Here is a 22,736-nt window from a genome sequence, read left to right as displayed (position 1 = left end):
CAGAGACTCCAACTACACATCCATTCAGGACATGAGAGAGGAACCAATGAAGAATCAAAACAGACTGAGAATCAGAAAGACACATGAAATAGAGGAGAGCAGACAGTGTGTGAGTGTGTGACGTCTGCTTTAAACACACACTAATCACTGCATCATCTCAATGTTTAGTGTCTGAATCTCTCAGTCCTCAATCTGAACTTTACAGATGTATCATGAAAGACAGATAATGTGATTCACCATGTGCAAATATTTATTGAACAAAACCAGAAACAGTATTACACTGTGCAGATGTTACAGTAAAGGGACTTTTCACCTGATCTGATGCTTAAAAGTTACTTCCACTTCTGCAACATAGTGAAGTCAAAATTATTCAGTCATTTTCAATAATATTTGTAATTTATTTTGACCTAAAACCATGTTTTTTTTTTGTTTTTTTTAGGTTACCTGACAAAATGTTTTGACAAACTCAAAACACAGGAAAAAAAGAAATAAATGTAAACAGAAAAATGTAAGCTGTAACATAACTTGTTGACAAAATAAAATATAAAATAACAAAATATAAAGACAATAGTGCAGACTGAGCCAATAATAACTGTACAACAAGAGTGTTGAATGCATCATTTCAGGGCTGCTGAAGATTGTCTCATTTAAATTGATAATACCAATCACTAAGGTGATTTTATCTGTATAATAAACATACTGTTATATAATATACAGTTTTCTGAAATTACATTTGCAGTAGCTTTTATAAGATCACACCAAATGAACAGCCCAAAGTGTTTCTACAGACCATCACCTTTGACTTGCTGAAGTCTCCATTGACTCACACAATGACACACACAATAACAACAGATGATACCTGATACCAGAACAGCTCGTCATAATAATACCACAGATATTTGTCTGCTGCATTTGTAGATGTATGCAGCATGTAGGTTAGCTAAAGGCTGACAAACTAAAAGTAATGTAATTTTAATTTTATTAAATGTAGTCTTGGACAGTGTAGTGAGATCTGATATTATCTTATTTCCTGATTAGCTTCATAGTAACCAAAGTTAGTTAGATAGCCTTGCGCTGTCAGGTCAGATTTATAGGATTAACTCCATTGGCTGGTCTAACACATATCAGCAAATCTAGAAGTAGTATATCTCCCCATTGTGTAACAATACATATTTGTAAGTTAAGCCTATGGATCAAAATTTATGCTTACCTTCCAGCAGAATCTTGTCCAAGGATACTTTGCCGATTAGTAGTATAAGATATACTCATTATGCTCTTATAGAACTGACTTTGTTGAGCTGAAGTATAAACAAACAGTACTTGTCTTTATAAAATAAAATGTATTTATACAAAAGATTAAAATACTGGTTATACAAAAAAAGGTTTGTAGCAAATCATCAAAAAGGTTACAGGTTATAATACTTTCAGCTCTATCCTATTACAGGGCAGTCCTGTGAATAGATTTACAAGGCTAATTACCTTATATGCAGTTCAAGCAGTATATATGGTTAACTTGTCCTCATCCGAGCTTATCAAGTTAAGAAATACAGCAGAGCAATATCAATCAAAGAATCTTAGTAAAAACTAAACTGAAGACGAACTATATTCATATAATCAAAAACGCAACACCACTCACAAACTTTGGTATAGGAACGTTGGTTACATCAGTTACTGTGCTTATGCTAGGGTTTTTTCCAGAGGAAGTAAAATCATGTGACTAGTAAATCATATAACAATGTAAAACGCAAATCATGAAACAATGTAAAACATGTGACATACGTAAATCATGAAACAATGTGACTTCAATACAAAGTTCAACAAAGTTCGTGAATACAAATCCGGAAATGGAGATGTGTTTGTTAGTGCATTATACGCTTCAGAACTTAAAGAATTTGTCCTTGCAACAGTTAAATGTGTAAGTGGTTGTATGTAAGGAAGGTGGGTGGGAAAAGTTTGTAACTATAAAAAAGGGAGTTTGGTTATGGTGTCTCAGTTGACTCTCACAGGAGGCTGTTAAATCTGACACAGAGACACTGAGTCATCATAAACCCTGAATCCAGCATAGAGGGGTTCAGTGAATGTGGTGTTGAATGTGTGTAAGTGTGTGAGTGTGTGTGTGTCAGAGACGCTGTAGAAGGACAGAGTGCCGGCCGACACGTCCACATACACTCCTACTCTTTTAGACAAGGGTGATGGGGCAGGTATGTCAGTATTTATATTATCGTGCCAGGCAGTGAATCTGTTGTCAAAGCAGTACAGACTCCAGGATTTGTCATTGTATCCAAACCTACAGTTATTCCCGCCTTTATTTTGTTTATATGACACTGCTATATTAGCCCAACCAATCCGTTCAACCTCCCAGTAACAGCGTCCAGTCAGCCTCTCTTTACACAGAAGCTGCTCACAGGAATCAAATCTCTCTGGATCATCAGGATATGACTGCTTCTCTTTGACATGTGTTACTTTCCTGTTGTCCTCAGACAGAATGAGATGATTTTGTGCTGTGTTTGGATCCAGTGTGAGATCACAGGCATCTGAACACAAGAGTAGAGGTTAGAAGTACATAAAGGACAGTTTTAGGGCTGTGTGTGTGTGCGCATGCGTCCATGTGTTTGTGTTTAACAGATTGGTTGGGGCCTAATGATTAGAGAGTCAGACTGGTAACCCAAAGAGAGATACCTACATTTTCTCGGTCCTGGAGTGATTCTAAAAGGTTTTCCATGGTCCAAACTGAAAAGGAACAAATGTAAAGTGCAAATAGTTAATATTTGATAGTTAATAAGTTGCGAGAAACAGCAAAATTATCAAAAAAAAAAAAAAAAAGGGAGCCAAATTCAGGATTCTGGTCTAGCAACATTGTAATAAAGTCTAATAGCTGCAAAGCTCTACAAACTAAAACTAAGTGACTAAATACCAAAATAAGGTGTTTAAATAAATTTCACTCTCATAGTAGTATGTTTGCTCAAGTTAGGTCGGAAAAATGTTTTATGCAAATGCTTTATGCACAAAGGCAGACACATATATTTTAGGTCTGTCACAATACCTGCACTTTTGAATATCTGGTCATTTGAAAGCATGTGTACATGGACAGCAAGTGTGCAAGTCTGTTCCAGGTATTAAAAATGACAAAGGCCTGTGCCTCTAATGCCAATTCAAAAAGGTGTAGCTATCATTCATCATGTTTGGGAACTCACATGGCCCAAAATCATGAAATGTCAAGAAAATTATTCATGGTCTAAGTACATTAGATATTACATATAAATTAGTGGTAAAACAAAGAGTGTTGCACATTTTAATGGTGCAGAATTGAGTATTTGTATTTTGTAAAAAAAAAATTTTTTACATTACACCCCTCTGAAACCCAACAAATTCAGAAATTTGTCTTTACATCTAGGACACTTTTTTTTTTTTAAAGATATGTTATGTTCAGATGGGGTGTAATGATTTATGCTGTGTACTGTACTTGCCTCATACTTTCTCTTATTAGGTTATTAGCTACAAAAAGTTAGATGATTAAGATCACTATGTAATATTTTAATATCTAATGTTGCTGAGTTTAAGCACATTTTGTTCCTCTGTATTCTGTAGCAAATTCTGAAAAGGCATTTGTAAGCTATAATTCATGCTGTGTACTGTATTTTGGTTGGGTAAACGTAAATAGTGGAGGGTCTAAATAGTAAATAGTTCTCCTCATTCTTTGTGCAAGGTTGCTCAGAATGATAGGGCCTGATAGCCCCTGATAGGGCCATTAGGGGAGGGTCTTTGTCTTCCTCAGGTGTGAAAGACATTAATATTCATGATGTGTCCATGCCTACTCGCATAAAGCTTTCTCACACAAAACATGTCTGGCAAATTTTAAATCAATATATTGTCTTATCTGAATGAGTATGCAGGATTATTTTCACATAGTTTTGGAGCAAATATTCTAGGCTACGTGATACAATTTTCAAAAGTCTTGTGAAGAAATAATCAGTATGGGTTTTATGGCCTTATTTCAGTGACATTTTTTTTTTCTTCACAAACCACGCATGTCATTATCTCAAAACTACAAACTTTTACATACATGCTGCTGATATATTATTGTAGCAGAGATTGTGCTGAATACAGTGTAATTAGACTTTAGCCATGAATATGTCACAAGTAACAGAAATAAACACAAATGTCAGAGCATGTCAGAACACCTCCAGGGCCCAGAAAACACCTCAGACCCCAGAGGGTTAAAGGCTCTGCTGGTGGTTCCCATATAAACACTGTGCAGTGTTAATTTAGCACTGGGGAATTTTCTGTGTGAAATGATTTTGACATAACACAAAATTAAGGTAATGTTATTAACCCTCTGGAGTCTGAGCGTTTTTTTGGGCCCTGGGGGTGTTCTGACATGCTCTGACATTTGTGCTTTTTTCAGTTGCTTATAAACATATTAATGGCAAAGGTGTAAATTCACTCTATATAGCACAAACAGGACTACAATAATATGTGAGCCACATGTATGTACATGTTTTCATTTTTGAGAGAATAATGTTTATGCGTGGTTATCGAAAAAACTAAAAATTAAAATTTTTGAAATAAGACCACAAAACACATACTAAATATGTGGCAATAAGACTTTTGACTTATGGATGTCGTCGCCTATAGTTTTTTCTTCAAAATTATGTGAAAATAGTCTTGCTTTATCGTTCACATAAAACCATACATTGATTTAAATTGATGTAAAACAGGTTTTGCTTGGAAAGCCAATATGCGAGGGGGCGTGAACGAGGAGTGGTTTACACCTTAGAATACACCCACTCTGCATAATTAGCCATTCACTTAGGTGTGACACTGACTGAGCCACAATGCAAGGACAAAAGATATATTTAGAAGAAGACTTATATTGACCATTTAAGATTTTGCTTACATCTATCTTGTAAATATGTTTTGCTATTTTATTAAAATGGTTACAATTACAACAATAATTACAATTTCAACAATATTTCAAGTGTACTCTTTCTTTGTAAAAAAAAAATGATTATAGGCCCTACATTTTATCTATGTATTCATTAGTTTGAATATAACCAACATTGGAACAGCTAACATCTTAGTTGATGACTTTATTTTTGACAAAAATAGTATTTTATATATAGAAATGGCTAAACAAAAGCTTATTTGATGTGGCAGTATATTCTACAGTAAAAACTGTACCCAAATCTGGTCAACAAAATGTTGTCTTTCATATTTCGTCTGACTGTAACGTTGTTTTCATGAAATATTAGGGCATATTGTTAATTTGCAGTTTAATACGTTGCTTATACAAATAGCCTACATTTTATTTCAACATTCAGTCGATGTTTACTTATCTCAGTATAGCAATACAGTTTGCTAAAACATCATCATTCATTCACACACGCGATTTAAATTTAAACTGTCTTTGCCAGCTGTGGTAAACAGCGCGCATTCATGCCGTTTATTCATTCATAAACAGAAACCCACGTGAAGAAATTCACGTGAGAAGGAAAAAACTTACTTGTATTCCTCAGCTCGCTCCTCGATATACCCGCACTTCTGAGGGACATTTTCCATTAGTATTATTTCTCACAGCGCTGCAAGACGGTGTAAACAGGTAATGATCTAAATAAACTTGTGTGTTTTCTCGAGCTGATGTGGGCGTTCACAGGATTGCCTCCGCCATTTGCGTTTGAATAGCGCGCGCTCTCCGTGGGCGGGGCCGATTATAACGTAATGAGATGAGATGAGCTCGACTGGAATCGCTCTCTTTTAATACAGATTTCACAAGATGAGAATAATTGTTTTTTTATATAAATGACTTCATTTAAAAGAAGAGAATTCAAGCTTCATGCCTGTGTGTCTGTATGTCTGTTTGACTGAGTATTCGCTGAGTTATTGTTAATTTTCGGACGCGTTTCAGAATGGACTTCACTGGCAGAGAGAAGGCAGAACTCGTGTTTATTTTTCTTTATTTGGCAAAAAGCACAACACTTTGTTTTTATTGTGAGTATACACAAAAATAATACACATTTAACAGAATCGATTGATGTATGAAACTCCTATGGAAAATCAAAGTCAACAGAGTATTTATGAGTTTCTTTTACACTAATAAAAAAAAAGCGATCTGGTATCGCCGGCGATACCGTAGACCTCAGGGGGTTAATAATATGAGTGTATTAATAATATGAGTGTATTAATTCAAATAATATATTTTAAGTAATTAAATAGTTTTTTTTTTTTTTTGAATAACAGACAGACATTATTCAGCACATACACTATATCAATAACTCAAAGTGCCAAAGTGGGCAATAAAAAATAAAAAGTTCTTAATTCATCTTTGACATCTGTCTGGTATTCATATATTTTTGTCTAAATTAGTCATTTTAAATGGTTGACTTTTAACAAGCTCATTTGATTAATTCAGACTTAATTCTTATTTGTTGAATTGAATTAATAATATTGCTTGTAATATGTTGCCACAATTTTATTGAGTAGATTATTTTTTCAGCACAACAAATTTGGTGTTCTTTATCTTTTAAAAAGCACATTTTAAATATATTTTTTAAATTTTAATCCAAAAAATAGCAATTAGACCCCCGCCCCCCTCCCAAATTGCCATTCATTGAAATAATTATGTGGTATTTTTATATGCAAAGGGAAGTCCTTCAACAGACTTTATGATCCACAAAGATTTGATCTCACCAATCAATAGGTATGCTTGCTTACACTAATTCATCAACAACCTGAATGAATCCTATCTTCTTTTAGATTCAGCAAGTACTGATAATATGAACCCTAAACTTTGCGAATCGATTCACACATTAGTTTACATGTGTTTATGTGAAACGTATGTAAACATCAGAGGCTCTGGCAAACATGCATTACTTATTATTCAACTCACGTCACCCGACTGACATTAATAGTATTAGTGATATTGTGTGAAACCGTGTTACTGCTCCACATACTTGAGTATCTGCATTGAGCAGTTTGGCATTGCATTGAGCAGTTCCTTCAGTTTGTTGTTGAGCAGCTGGATTCCTGATTGTCCTGGGTGATTGTAGCTCAGATCCAGCTCTCTCAGGTATGAGGGGTTTGAACTCAGAGCTGAAGACACATAACCACAGCCTTCCTCTGTCACCATACAGCCTGACAACCTACAGAGGCACAACAACATTTGCATGAATAAGGAAAACTACTCATAATCATCTGTTAATTCATCACTGAATAACAAGGAACCCCTGATTTATATTAGCTATTACAAAATAGTTTGTTATTATTTCAAACTTTTAGATTGTTATAGCAACAGTTTTTGTGAAAGTTATTCATCTTAACTAACATGGAAGTTAATTTATGGACTTGTTTCACAATGTTAACTAAAATAAGAGACCATCATAATTTGGGCTCCCTAGAAGTGGATCCATAGTTTATGAAAATAATATTCATAAAAACATTATATAGACATGGCCATTGTTTATGCGCAGCTTTATGCTGATATGATAAAAAAAAAAAAAAAAAAAAAAAAAACTGTCTAGGCCATTTGATGTAAAAGTTAAAATCAGAAAACTTAAGTGCATTTTAAGTAGTTTCTGTGCTTGGAAAAATCATGATTGGAACCAAATACTCTGAACTTGAATTAAAGAGTATTGCATAGACATCAAATATCAACTCTTACACACCTCAGTATCTCCAGCTGACAGGTCTTCAGTCCATCAGAGAGCAGCTTCACTCCTGAATCCTGCAGGTCATTGTTACTCAGATCCAGCTCTCTCAGGACACAGTTTGAGGATTTTAGAGCTGATGATATAATTTCACAATCCTGAGCAGTGAGATTACAACCATTAAGACTGAAAGAGAGTAAAACAAATTTGAAATTAAAATCTTAACATCATTATGCAATTGGTATTTCAATAATACCAGCTTCATTTTAGTAAAAATACATTATAAAAATAAATAGCAAATCACATCAAATATGTATAAAGCACAACGACAATATAAACTCTTAATTCCATTCAGAAAGGACTCTTCATTGTAACCCGATTAAACACTTACAGGGCTTTTCTGCAGTTGATCACAGCTGGTATCAGTCTTCTTCTACCCTCATCTGATGTGTTGTATGTCTTGAGGTCCAGCTCATCCAGCACCTCCTCTGACATCTGAAGCATGTAGGCGATTGTTGAGCAGTGAGCAGGAGAGAGTTTCTTCTCTGAGTGTTTGTCTGATTTCACAAACTCCTGAATCTCTCTGGACAGAGTCTGATCTTTGACTTCCAGCAGACAGAGGAACAGATTGATGGATCTTTCAGTGGAGAGTCCATGTCCATCTTTGATCTTCTCTTTAATGTACTGTGTGGTTCTCCTAATGCTCTCTGAGTTGTTCTCTGTGTGTGTCAGCAAATCTTGTAAGAGTCTCTGATTGGACTCCAGTGAGACGCCCAGCAGGAACCGGAGGAACAAATCCAGGTGTCCATTCTCACTCTCAAGGGCTTTTTCTACTGCTCTTTTCTGTAAATCATGCAGTGAATCTAAACAAACTTCTGTATTGCTGCTTATGTGGTAGTAATACACATAGAAAGCAGCGAGAAACTCCTGGATGCTCAGATGAATGAAACTGTAGACTTTCCTCTGATGAATCACAGATTCCTCCTTAAAGATATCAGTGCAAATCCCAGAATACACTGTGGCGTCAATGACGTCTATGCCGCTTTCAATCAGGTCCTCCTCATAGAACATCACATTACCCTTCATCAGCTGATGGAAAGCCACTTTAGCAAGTTTCACAATCATTTCTCTGTTGGACTGCAGTAGTTTCTCTGGATCTCTCTCTTCATACTTCTGATTCCTAATGTTGATCTGAATCAGCAGGAAGTGGATGTACATTTCAGTCAGAGTTTGAGGGATTTCTGCACTCAGATCTTCTTCCAGGAGCTTCTGAAGCACAGTGGATGAGATCCAGCAGAAGACGGGTATGTGGCACATGATGTTGAGGCTTCTTGCTCTTCTGATGTGTGAGATGATTCTGCTGGCTTGATGCTCGTCACTGATTCTCTTCCTGAAATATTCCTCCTTCTGATTATCACTGAATCCCTGAATTTCTGTCAGACGGTTTATGTATTTGGAAGAGATCTGATTGGCTGCTGCTGGTCTGGAGGTGATCCAGATGAGAGCAGAGGGAAGCAACTCTCCTTTCATGAGGTTTGACATCAACACACCCACTGATGAAGTCTCAGTCACATCAGAAACTTTCTGAGCATCTGAAAACATCAGTGTGATTCTGCTTTCATCCAGACCATCAAAGATAAACACAACTTTACACGCCTCATAAATCTTTGAGTCCAGATCTTGAAGTTCAGGATGAAATTCCAACAGAAGTTTGTGAAGACTGTACTGATGATCTCGGATCAAGTTCAGCACTCGAAATGGAAGCACAAACATGAAATCTACATCCTGATTGGCTTTTCCCTCTGCCCAGTCCAGAATGAACTTCTGCACAGAGACGGTTTTCCCGATTCCAGCAATGCCTTTAGTAAGAACAGTCTTGATTTGCTCTTTCTCCTCACATCCTGGTTTAGGTGAGGTTTTAAAGATGTCATTGCAGTAGATTGGAGTGTCTTGTGAGTGTTGTGCCCTGGCTGTTTTCTCCATCTGTAAAACCTCATGTTCTTCATTCACTCCTTCTCTCTCTCCCTCTATGATGTAGAGCTGTGTGTAGATCCTGTTCAGGAGGGTCCGAGTCTCTTGGAGTTTGATTCCCTCAAATAATCTCTCATACACTTTCTTCATTCTGGTTTTGTGCTGATCTTTGACTCCTTGCAGGTCTCCAGTCTCCAGTGTGTGTGTCTGCAGGACTACTTCAGTTTTTTTGAGACTGATGTGAGTCTGATAGTGGGACGTAGAGGACGGCACAGATTTGATAGGCTTATGTAACTCTCCCCTGCTTGAAAAAAAAAAAAAGCTGTTTTATTTGAGTCATTTTTACATTTTTTTGACATTTGTGAGAAATAATTCATTCTTTCATTTGACCAATTAATACAGTGAGTGAATTTGACCCATGACCTTGGCTTCTTTACTCCTCTCCTAGTTACTGGACATTAATTGTGTAAATAGTCCTCTAAGGTGATTTAGAACCGTAATAGCAATCTGTGCATACTACGGTCTTCAGTACACATATGTTGCATAATCCATTTTTGGATTACATTTAGTGTTATTTAATTGAGTTTTTTGTTATTATTTTAAATTATCTTATTTATCTGAGATGCACAGCAGTAAATTAGCAAGTAAAGGTTCATACTAACGGAGGGTCAGAAGTCATTGGTCCACCACTGACAGTAAGGTGTGGCGTCATGGATCTGTTACTCTTCCGAGACACACCGGGTTCTGGAGACTCTGATCTCTGTCTCTTCCTCCTGCTGATACCGACAAATAAAACAGAATGTTAGAGCACTAGCTATTAGGATTGCATGGTATACCAGTACTGCAGTATAATGGCGATACTACAGCTTCAAAATACTGGCGATGCCATTGTATTTTTGAAACGGTAGTATCGTTAGTACGGAAGTACCACAAGGAATGTTGTGTGTGTGGCAGGTACACTATTTAAAACGTTAATTTGAACACGCATGCCTGCAAAAATATTACAAGAATCGTTTTAAGTGCAATGCCTTCATCTTGAAAACTGCAAGCAAGGAAAGTGATTTTGTGCTTCTCTGTGAAGGTTCAGTATCAGCACTCACCCACTGCAGGCTTCTGGAATGCACTGTAAATCACTTTGAATAAAAGCATCTGTTAATGCTGAAATGGCCAGTGTCTCACCTGGGGTCAGAGGTCACTGTTGCATACCTGAATTTAGGAGGAGTTTTCGTCATGGATTGATCACTCTTCACAGACACACAGCTTAATCCAGGAGATGGAGGACTCATTTCAGAGGCAGTGTCCTCATCTTCTCTCTCATTATGGAGACTCATTTTTAGTTTTCTCCTATGCCTGCAAAAATATTACAAGAATCGTTTTAAGTGCAATGCCTTTCTGTTGTGCCCTGTGTAGTAAATTCTATGTAGACTTATTACCTAATTGAGTGTTTCACGATGCTTCAGTTCATTGACTCAATCATTAAAACTTGCTGCCACCTACTGGCGGCTTTAGTTCACCATCTAAAAGTAGGCCTAATATTTCATTTTTTCGCATATTTTATATTTCTATATTCATAGTTTTATATTTAAAACATTAATCTCATAACATTATTTATGCAATTGTAATTGCAGTGCAAATTCATAAATACCACACCTAAATGTCACTCCATGCAGCTTCAGTCCAGTACTAAGATTAATTTTGTTTACAGTGATTTCATTTGATTGGTAACAATAGCCAGTTAATAATTCAGAGGAAATCTGGTCATTTTTGTCTATGTATTTATAAAAATTTGGTTCATTTTGTAGATTTGAATTATAAACTAGATGATTAAAGCTCATAAACAAACTATAAAGTTGGATTGAGAAAGCTAGTTAAGGTTTACAGGTTAAAGGGATAGTTCAGGATTTTAGACATGAATCTCTATAGCTTCCCCATAAGCAGTGTGGTGCATTGACCATGACTTACCCCCGACAGCGTCCTGTGAGCCGAGCTCCGGTCCAGTTTTGGTCAAGATGAAATTAGTCCGGCAAGTTTGCTGGGGTCACGGCAATAAAGCTTTTTTCTTCTCAAATCAATATGTGTTCAAAAGAGTGATATATTTGCGTCACTAAAACGTTGTCTATGGAGAGGTCAGACCTCGTAATGTCTTGGCACTATTTTCTCCCCTGTCATATCACTGCGCGCTGCCGCTACCTACAGCCAGCTGCGAGCTGCGCAGGCGCACACCACTTTTTCAGTTGTTCGGCGGTGTTTACAGCAGTGCTTACGTGCTCAGAACAGCTACACGAACGAGCTAACATAGCTACTCACCAAGAGCGATCAGTTTGTACAAGCTTTGTAGAAAATGGTGCGGACTTGTGACTATCCGGACTGTACAAACAAAGATGTGGCGCTTTCTCCGCACACATTTCAAAGATTTCCTGTGGCAGATGTTGCTCTGAGGCGACTTTGGCTCATTGCTTCGTAAAGGTTCGTAAACATATCCTTTTGGCTGTGTGTCGAAGTCAATGTTGTCATCGTCGCTGCTGTAGTCAGACATGTTATCGTTCTCTTTACGAGCTGTAAACAAAGTGACACGTGCGCGGCTCCCAGCTGGCTGTAGGTAGCGGCAGCGCGCAGTGATATGACGGGGAAGAAAATAGTGCCAAGCCATTACGAGGTCTGACCTCTCCATAGACAGCGGTTTTGTGCTGCAAATATATCACTCTTTTGAACACATATTGATTTGAGAAGAAAAAAACTTTATTGCCGTGACCCCAGCAAACTTGCCGGACTAATTTCATCTTGACCAAAACTGGACCGGAGCTCGGCTCACAGGACGCTGTCGGGGGTAAGTCATGGTCAATGCACCACACTGCTTATGGGGAAGCTATAGAGATTCATGTCTAAAATCCTGAACTATCCCTTTAAGTTTGAAATAATTTAAAGTTTACTAATTTTTAAAGATAGAAATTTTGATAGGCAGACAGACAGACAGACAGAAAGATAAAAAATAGAGAGGTTAGAGTGGTTTCTAAGGTGTTGTTGTTTGTTTGCTAGGGCACTTGGGCTGGTAGCTAAGGTGTTGCTATGTGGTTGCTAGGGAATTCTGGGTGATTTGTATGGTGTTGCTAAGGTACTCAGGGTGGTTGCTAGGGTGTTGCTATGCAGTTTCTAAGGTACTCTGGGTGGTAGCTATGCGGTTGCAAGGGTATTATGGGTGTTTGCTAGGGTGTTGCTATGCTGTTGTTAAAGGCATTTGGAGTGGTTGCCAGGGTGATGCTGTGTGGTTGCTAGGTTACTCAGGTGGTTGCTAGGGTGTTGCTATGCTGTTGCTAGTATGTCATCACATTGTTAGAATGTTTCAGATAGATAGATAGATAGATAGATAGATTAAATGAGTTTATGAGTTTCAATGGATTTGAAATAGTATATAGAATGGCTATGTAGATTACATACAAGGTCATTGCAAAGCGTCTTCTGCACAAGTTGAAAGATGTCAACTTGAGTGGGAAATTCGCACAACGCGCTCTCGCTCAAGTGAAGATCTTATTGACACGTCCGGGCACTGGGCATCTGTCATCCTCAAGTAGCACTGAAAGTGGCTGTCATCCAGGCACAGTTCCTGGAGAAGACGGTGAAAGTTGTGGGCGCCTCCGGATGGTGCTGTGAACCCAGACACACTGGCGTTTGGCTTTCCAGCATATTTGGGACTTCCACAACAGGTGCAAAGCAGCATTAGTAGTTATCTCCAACATGGTTGATGGCAGAAAAATGGCAGAAAGAAATGTTGTTGTTGTTGATGATGTGCGTGAAGACACTCCTCACCATGCAATGTTTTTATTAGCAAAAAAACAAGAAACATCCTGTGAGTAATCTAGAGCGAATAACGCGATGAAAATATTCACTTTGCCTTTGGTGTGCACACACCATAAATCCGATCAATTAGAAAAGATATAACACACTAACAGTCCTTAATCATGCTAGCAACATGATAAATCATACTATCAAAAGCTAAATCATGCTAGCAACTATCAAAAGCTAAATCATGCTAGCAACATGATAAGACTACTGCCTTCAAAACATTCAAACTTTAAATTACTTTAAATTTCAAACAACTTCAGACTGAAAACCTTCAAAAACTTTCTGGTCTGGCTTTCTCAAGCCACCTTCAAAGTTTGTCTTGACAAACTTTTTATTAATCTAGTTTAGCAGATGCTTTTCATTAGGGCTGCACAATATTGAAAAAAAAAAAACGGACATTGCGATATTTTGTTTTTCTGCAATATATATTGCGATATGAAAATAATTTAATGTGATGATTTGAATAGCTCTATTTGTAAAGAATGAATCATTCTAGGATGATTTGGGTAATTTTGTAAGGTAGTGCATCTGCATCGAAAATAATAAAAAAAAACTTACAAGCATAGATGAATACAATAGAACAAAGACAGATGGAATAAGTGTGACAGATGTTAATATTCATGAGTAAATATTCACAATGTGAATTAATGTGTTTCACTAATGATCCTTCCTGTCAATTTTTATTTATTTACCTTATACTAATTTGTTTAAGAAAACGGTGTCATTTGGTTTTGAACATCATTAGTGTTCATTTGAAAAGGGAGTTTTATGATGTAGGCTATTTGTCGTGACGTCATTAGCGTTCGGGTCACGCTGCGTCCTCAGACTGCTTTGAGCATGATGAGGAGATGTAAGCAGTTAGAGGTGGTCTTTCAATATAAGCCTATAAAGTTCTGAAAGTTTGATTAAGTACATAAAAGAAGGAATGAAGGAATACAGGAATGAGAATGTTTTCTCTGTGATTTTATCACCTGCACAGACCAAAGACCAGAATCACCACGTTCTGTCGACGCACACACATATACTCAAGTGAAAGTGAAAGTGAAACGCGACGGCCAAGTATGGTAACCCATACTTGGAATTTGACCTCTGCATTTAACCCATCCAAGGTAATGCACACACATTAGGAGCAGAGTAGTGAGTAGTTAACACACACACACTGCAAACGTGGATACACACACCCAGAGCAGCGGGCAGCCTTTGTGTGGCGCCCGGGGAGCGATTAGGGGTTAGGTGCCTTGCTCAAGGGCACCTCAGTCATTTCCCACCGGTTCTGGAATCGAACCAGCAACCTTCGGGTTACCAGTTCAACTCCCTAACCACTAGGCCATGACTGCCCCCAAACCACTGTACTCGGTAATAAAACTATTAAATCCTATCCATTCATTCATAAAACACTTCCTGAGACATTTATAACAGTCTTTACAATAATATTACTGCATTTAATGTACTTAACCCCCTGAGGTCAGCAATCACGCCGGCGTGATCTGCTCGTTTTTTTTTCATATCAGTGCAAAATACTCTGTTGATTTTGATTTTACATACTTGTGTTGTACATCATTCAAAACTGTTAAATGTCTTCTTTTATTTGTGTACACTCATAATAAAAACAAAATGTTGTGTTTTTCGTAAAACAAAGAAAATAAACATGATGCGCGTTCTGCCGTCTCTCTCAATGGCCCTCATGTATCATTCTTGCGTAGAAACGGGCGTATATGTTGGCGTAAGATTATGCTTACACTCCTCTCACCGCCTGATTTATGAAGCTGTGCGTACCTTTGAAATCCAGGTGTACGCAATACCTGCCCTTGATAAATGCCGCGGCTGAAAACGATCGTCATTAGAATAACACGCCCCTATATAATCAAGTCTCCGCTTCCCCCACGCCCTCATTTTACGCCATGGACACACGGAAGACGGCAAAGAAGAGAAACTTGGATGAGCAAATGCCCTATCACAATGCATTATTTTACAGCACGTGTTTTGAAACAATTAGCATTTAATTTCGTATCACGTCACATGTATTTGGGTGTACAATAGTGATGATGATGTGATGTGGAGTACCATTCTTTCACATTAATAATTGCATGACAATTTGTAATATTCTTATTATTCTTATTATGATTTTTATTATTAATGACGCTTATTGTTATTTAGAAGAAGAATGTCGTTATTATTATTATTTGTATTATTATTATTATTATTATTTAAAAGAAGAAGAATATCATTTTTATTATTTTGTCAGTCTTTTTGGTCATTGAAAGCCTTTCATTACTGAATGCAGTCCGTGCGCACATGCCGGGCCTAACCCTGGCCTAACGATCGTTTCAAAGAATAGTACAACGGCGAGCGCGTCGAGTATTTGGGGAGGTGCGCGCGCAGTCTGCGGAGACTCGCGCTGCGGAGCCAGGCGAAAGTATAAACAAGGCTTGAAACGTCTGGTAAAGCGTACAGGCTCGCAACTGAAGGAATACATATGCCTACAAATCAAATGCTTTGGTAAAGTCACACAAATTAAACATTGAAGTCCATGTTGCACAAAAATAAACACTGACGTTTATAATTACTATGCTGTTGTTTTTTACAGTGGGTCATAATATATCATATCTTTTAGTTTGTCAGTGCGTTCTGTGGTGTTAGGAATTGTTTTTCTGCGCATTTCCGCACTAACTCAAAACGTGCGTACACCACCTCCTGAGCTGGCGTAGGATTTGAGCGTGCCGTACGCCAACGTCCATATTGATAAATCTCAAAGTCACCGTGGTTTTGGGTGTACGCCAGGTGTACGCTGGAAATGTGGTGTACGCACTTTTGATAAATGAGGGCCAATGTGAAACTCATTCTGAAACGCGACAGAAAATGACCTGTAACTCAGCGAATGTTTGTCACACAGACTTGAAACACATGTCTATACAACGCTTGGAATCTCTATTTTTAAAGTATGTAAATTATATAAAAAACAAATATCCTATTTTTAAGTAATCCATACGAAAGCAGCGGCATGTACAGTTTCTCAAACGCGTCCTCATTAAATTTAATTTGAACACACTCACGCGCGCACGAGCGATTGACATGCAAATGATCCATGCGGAGAAACGCAGACCTGCAAACGCCCTCATCACCTCAAAACAAAGAATTGGAGACTTCGGTAACTTCTGCTTTTCATCGAGTTTGGAAGACTGTGCTGGATTTACCTTGGATTACCTCAGAAGAACGCAATTTGAAGATGAGAAGATTTTTAAGGTAAGACATGTTAAACGACCAGTTTAAACTCAGTTTTGATTAGCTTATGACACTGATTATAATAGGGGTGACCCCGAATAGTCGAAGATTCGATGCATCGATATGCGGAGCCTGATTCGACCACCGATCTCACAGTCGAATCTTCGCGGGTGAAACGAGCATCATTCCATTTTGGCAATATGGGGGTGCTCAATGTCTAATTTGCACACAGAACTACTGGTTTTGTACGGTTATATTAAGTTATATACAGCCTTTAATTATGATAATGCACACGTAAAAACAAACGTGAAAAGAAAGAAGCGTTCAATAAATATTTTTTACGTGTGTAAAAAAAATCTGTACACCCCTGTGACAGATTTAAGTTTCACTTTCCCTGATCCATGACAGACGAGGAGCATCTTGACGGCAGGGATTACTTAACAATGTCTGGATTAAGAAAATCTAAAGTGTGGATGCACTTTGAAATGGTAAAAGATGATCCAAAAAAAGTAAAATGCAAGTTGTGCCAACAGCTCATGTCGTACCACTCATCAACAACAAACATGGCTTTCCACTTAAAACGGGTAAGTTTCTTACTAAAAAAGACGGTTCACTCTTTCATATATAATGGCGCTTTTAATTTACGAATAGCAATATCATACGTTGGGACTTAAAATATGTTCGTCATTTTTTTAGATCCACCCACAGTATCAGACTGACGACGGCAGTTCATCTAGTAGTAGTACCGGAGCTGCGCCAAAACTAACTCAAAGAAAGCTAGATTTGAGGCCGCCATTGTCCGAGAAAAGGAAAAGAGAAATCAGAACAAAATTGCAGTTTATTGCGCTCGACATGAGGCCAGTGAATGTTGTGGATGGTGAAGGTTTTAAAGAATTAATGCGCACACTTGAGCCAGGATACACAGTTCCCAAAAGAGAGACGGTTATGCATGCGGTGGATGCGAAATACGTGTCCATACGCGCGGAGGTTTACATGTTAATAAACAATTGCAAAGCAGTCAGCCTCACCACAGATATTTGGACCTCGCTGCAAATGGAGGCATATCTTACAGTTACAGCCCACTTTATTACTGAAGCCTGGCGACTGGAAAATTTTGTGTTAACAACAAAAAAAATGGAGGAAAGTCATACAGCAGAACATATTTCACAAACACTGAAAATCAACTGGCCCAAGACCCATCGTGGGGAACTGTACAGGGAGTCCGTTGTGCGGGGCATACACTGCAATTGTGCATTAACAGCGCATTAAAGAAAGATCCCGTGTGTCGCACTGTTGCTGCTGCAAGGCGCCTTGTTTCACACTTCAAAAAAAGCGCAAAGGCCACCACAGCACTTGCAGAAAAACAAAGAGAACTGAATGTTGCAGAGCATAAACTTGTACAAGATGTTGCCACTCGATGGAATTCTGTCTATCTTATGCTCGATCGCCTGTTAGAACAAAGGGGTGCAGTTTCAGCTGTGCTGACGGATTCAAGTGTCAGCAAACGGTCCGACCGTGATCTAGAGCTCACAACATCCCAGTGGAGAATGGCAGAGGACATAGTCAATGTTCTTAAGCCAATGATCAAACTGACAGAGCTTTTGTCACAAGATATGAACACATCTCTGTCTGCCACTGTTCCGATGCTTATGAACATTAAGAAACGACACTTGGTGGTACATGAAGATGACAGCGCTGTTACTAAGACCCTCAAGATTACCCTGACCGAGGAGATTGACAGACGATGGGAGCTTAAAGACGTCTTTTGGAGAGCAGTATTTATATCAAAGCTGCAATTCTTGACCCACGTTTTAAGAAGCTTTCTTTTTTCACTGATGATGAGCAAAGGAATGAGGCGTATACTGTGGTGGAAAATCTGGCTGAGAGTTTAGCTGCCAGGCCTGTACAGGAGGTAGTTGATGACAGTGAATTGGTGGAGGAGCTTCAAGACAAGAAAAAGAGAAAGACCAAGTGATGTCGATGCTGTTGTCCAGTGATGAAGAGGAGCAACAGCCAGGGGACAGTGAGATGAAGGCTTATTTAAAGGACACTACAAAAAGCAGTACAGGACCACTGGAATGGTGGCAAAAGAACGAGGAGAGATACCCAAAGCTGTCCATGGCCGCAAAGAGATTCCACAGCATCCCATCTACTTCCACACCATCAGAAAGAATTTTCTCCAAGGCTGGATTTATTATCAGTAAAACCAGGAGCGCACTGCTGCCGGCCAACGTTGACAAGTTGGTTTTCCTCGCACACAATTTGAAAAGACTCAAACGCACACAAGCAGAGTGAAAGACTGGATTTTTTTCGATCGGGTAGGGTACAATTGTTTTCAAACATTTCAGCCGTTTCTAATTTTAATTGGCTGTGAACATGTTTAGCTAAAAAACTGCCAGTTTGCGTTTATTGTTGTTTCGGCAGTTAAAAAGAGAGCGTTCACAATTCTGGCTAAACTTTCGTTGTTCTAATAATTTATTTAGTTTTATTTTATTTATTGATCACTCAGGGTTACCTAATTTAACTGTGGTTTGTGTTTTTTTTTTTTTTAAATATATGTTCCCCTGCACTTTGGCATTTTGCACACATTTGTTATGCTCCCTGTGACTTGATTCTGACTTTATTTCGTTTTTATTTATTTTTTATTATTAGAAATGTATAATCTGTTCTAATTTAATTCTGTAAATTAATGCTTTTTTATTTTTTTTCGTTGTGTCGATGTTGCGCTGCACTGAAAGCATGCTGGCACAGGCAATTTTGCCGATTTAATTTAATTTTGCAAAATGTGAATTGCAAATCCTAGAGAGGTTGTTTTTTTTTTGGTTTATTTATCAAAATGTTCTTTTATTTGTCTGATGTTCTGTATTTCGATCGCGGCTTTAAAATATTATGAGAAAACGTTTTACAAATGTTTATCCACCACATTACCCTTTGTTTAAACCTAAATAAGTTCGTCTGTCAGTTGGCAGGCAGTTTTGGTCGCTTTATTAAAAGTTGTTGCTGTTTGCAGTGTGTAAAATAAAATAAAAATAGTTTGACCCTCCTGCTGACTATAGTGTCGTGCCCCTCCCAACCAATTCACACACACATAGATGATTCGACTATCGGTCGACTATAGAAAGATTCGACAATTCTGATTCGACTATGAAAATTCATAGTCGGGGACAGCCCTAGATTATAATGTTAAAATACTTCCTTATGCGTAATGTAGCTTGTTTAATATCTTGTAGCTTTAGCGAATATCTGCTTAGACAAATATAATGTGATTTAGTGCAAATATATTTCAGCCTCCGGTAAAATATGTGATAGGCTACTGTCTACATTATAGATGTTTCTCTTGATATCAGTATGTTCACTTTTTTTTTTTTCAGGGACCAGATGCAACTGAGTCCTGCTGACTTCAACATTCACATGAGTCTCTGTACATGAACATGGTAAAGTGAAAATCAAACACCTTGGAAATGAAAGGTATGTACAATGTTTTTAGGAATGGCACAAAGGCCTCTGTCTTTGGATCATTGTTTTCAATAAGTGCTTTTTTGTCATTTGTTTTGTATCTTTGGATTATGTTGTGTTGTAAATAAATCCAAAAAGCCATTCTTTTTTAAATCTCCTCATTCTTTGTGCAAGGTTGCTCAGAATGACAGGGCCTGATAGCTCCTAATAGGGCCATTAGGGAGTGTCTTTGTCTTTCTCAGGTGTGAAAATCCATACATATTAATGAGATGTCCATGCCTCTTGCATAAAGCTTTATCACACAAAACACGTCTTAGAAATTTTAAATCAATATATTGTCTTATCTGAATGAGCAGTCAGGATGATTTTCACATAGTTTTGGAGCAAATATTCTAGGCTACGTCATACAATTTTCAAAAGTCTTATGAAGAAATAATCAGTATGGGTTTCATGAGCTTATTTCAGTGACTTTTTTTGTTTTTGTTTTTTCACAAACCACGCATAAATATTATTATCTCAAAACTACAAACTTTTATATACTTGCTGCTGATATATTATTGTAGCAGAGTTTGTGCTGAATACAGTGTAATTAGACTTTAGCCATGAAAATGTCACAAGTAACAGAAATAAGCACAAATGTCAGAGCATGTCAGAACACCTCCAGGCCCAGAAAACAGCTCAGACCTCAGAGGGTTAAATGCATTTTATGTACTAATGATGTTCAAAACCAAATGATACCGTTTTCTTAAACAAATTAGTATAAGGTAAATAAATAAAAATTGACAGGAAGGATCATTAGTGAAATACATTAATTCACATTGTGAATATTTACTCATGAATATTAACATCTGTCACATAAGCAGTGCTTTATGTTTTTCAGGTAAATTAACTGCATTCAGGTACAGACATTGAATAATCAAATGTAAAACAGCATAGTCTTCACTGTAAAAATGAATATGATTCATATAATTAATACAGTTTATATTTGTTAAAGCTACAAACTCTCTTTTGTTGTTTGATTAACTTTGGTGACACAAACAGTTGCGGGTATATTGGGCTGCTGTCACTTTAAGACGAATGCACGTATCCAATACCGGTAATGTTTTCTGCATCCGTTTTCTTTCTCTGTTTACAACTCATAACCAACTGCATTTACCAGGAAACTCGTCAGGACGGGCATTTTGACTTAATTTTCCGTGGTAAGAGATAAGAAAGAGAAGGGAATTCGGTGTTCATTAACTTCTCGTGTTGTCTGCGTGGTTCTGTCTGCGCACACAAAACAGTGCGCGAGTTACAGTCTTCTTGCACTTGATGTTTAAACTGACTGGACTTTAAAACACATGCAAATGATAAACTGTCACTCTATGATGGTTAAATTTATCAATTAATCTGACGAACCGGGCGGCATCTGGCGCACATCGCAATATCGATGCTAAAAACGATACATCGCACAGCCCTACTTTTCATACAAAGCCATTTAAAGCAAAAGAGAGAGAGTTAGTGGTTTAACAGGATTTAGTCAAGAGAAGTCTTTACACACATCTTGAAAACTGCAAGCAAGGAAAGTGATTTTGTGTTTCTCTGTGAAGGTTCAGTATCAGCACTCACCCACTGCAGGCTTCTGGAATACACTGTAAATCACTTTGTATAAAAGCATCTGTTAATGCTGAAATGGCCAGTGTCTCACCTGGGGTCAGAGGTCACTGTTGTATCACTGAATGTAGGAGGATTTGTCCTCATGGAATGATCACTCTTCACAGACTCACAGCTGGATCCAGGAGATGGAGAACTCGTTTCAGAGGCAGTGTCCTCATCTTCTCTCTCAGTACGGAGACTCATTTTAGTTTTCTCCTACTCTCATTTGCCAAAAGAGTGAGGAGAGACTGATTTCAGACCTTTATTGTGGAAACACAGAGTTAAATTCTGTAGCACAATTATACAATACAGAAAAGTAAAAAGTAAAAACTACAACGTTAGTGCAGTCTTAATCTACATGACATTGCAATCTAACTATTTTCCACATATTATAATAACATGCAAAAATAGCTCAATGTAACAAAAAAATAATAGTCATTAGTGATTCAAAAGTAATTTACTCATAATAAAAGTTATATTTAGCACCTTATCCTCCTGTTAAACACATTTATGCTGAAATGCTTCTTTGTGTTTAGGATCAGGATTTTTGTTTTTAAATCTGTCAAAATATACTTTGAAAGCTCATTTCTTGAGCTGAATCATCACACAGACTATCAACAATCTCTACAGGAACATTTGTTATTCTTCTTAATATCTCTATACATTTTTACTAACTTTATTAAATTGTAAACTGTTTCCTATCAATTATACTGCCCTGTTTTTTTTGTTTTTTTTACAGAACATGTAGAGTATTCTATTAAATAGAGCTGGATACACTTCTGTCCTCTTCTTCACCAAGCAAGTAAACAAAAACAAAAACAAATTTTACAATCGTTACAAACATTAAAGCTACCCACTAAGCAAAATGATGTCCAAAAGACGTCTTTTCATCGTCTTTGTTACGACGTGTCATCTTTTTTGACGTGTTCTGCACGTCTGATATAGACGTTCATCGAACCTTCGTACAAG

At 37.6% G+C, this 22,736-nt stretch overlaps 1 protein-coding gene across 10 annotated transcripts; it reads right to left on the bottom strand.

The window, feature by feature from the left end:
- Nucleotides 1–227: 227 nt before the first annotated feature.
- Nucleotides 228–22,292, bottom strand: LOC309493645 (NLR family CARD domain-containing protein 3-like). 10 transcript variants are annotated; one of them, XM_082162826.1, is made up of 8 exons: nucleotides 21,820–22,292; nucleotides 10,821–10,964; nucleotides 10,277–10,387; nucleotides 8,035–9,918; nucleotides 7,662–7,829; nucleotides 6,951–7,139; nucleotides 2,684–2,730; nucleotides 228–2,534 (listed from the first exon to the last, which is right to left on the bottom strand). In XM_082162826.1, the coding sequence occupies exons 1-8, from the start codon at nucleotides 21,969–21,971 to the stop codon at nucleotides 2,014–2,016; spliced, it is 3,216 nt and encodes a 1,071-aa protein (XP_082018952.1). In that variant the 5' UTR covers nucleotides 21,972–22,292; the 3' UTR covers nucleotides 228–2,013. The 10 variants fall into 10 exon arrangements, with proteins under 10 accessions (XP_082018952.1, XP_082018948.1, XP_082018949.1 ...); XM_082162822.1 differs by having other exon boundaries at nucleotides 10,277–10,390; nucleotides 10,794–10,964; nucleotides 21,820–22,291; XM_082162823.1 differs by having other exon boundaries at nucleotides 10,794–10,964; nucleotides 21,820–22,291.
- Between the last annotated feature and the right edge of the window lie 444 nt (nucleotides 22,293–22,736).

Source organism: Leuciscus leuciscus (genome assembly GCF_965113295.1).
Source record: "Leuciscus leuciscus genome assembly, chromosome: 3".
NCBI classification, from domain to species: domain Eukaryota; kingdom Metazoa; phylum Chordata; class Actinopteri; order Cypriniformes; family Leuciscidae; genus Leuciscus; species Leuciscus leuciscus.
The sequence above is the reverse complement of the archived record's forward strand: the minus strand, read 5'-3'. Positions and strand labels throughout refer to the sequence as shown.

Excerpts from the sequence above, each read along its gene's own strand:
- LOC309493645 (XM_082162819.1), bottom strand. The coding sequence starts at position 21,971 with ATGAGTCTCCGTACTGAGAGAGAAGATGAGGACACTGCCTCTGAAACG. Across the intron at positions 10,965-21,819 it reads ACAGTGACCTCTGACCCCAG|GCATAGGAGAAAACTAAAAA; the intron begins GTGAGACACTGG and ends ATATTTTTGCAG. Across the intron at positions 2,731-6,950 it reads TGCTCAATGCAGATACTCAA|TTTGGACCATGGAAAACCTT; the intron begins GTATGTGGAGCA and ends GTTCCTTTTCAG.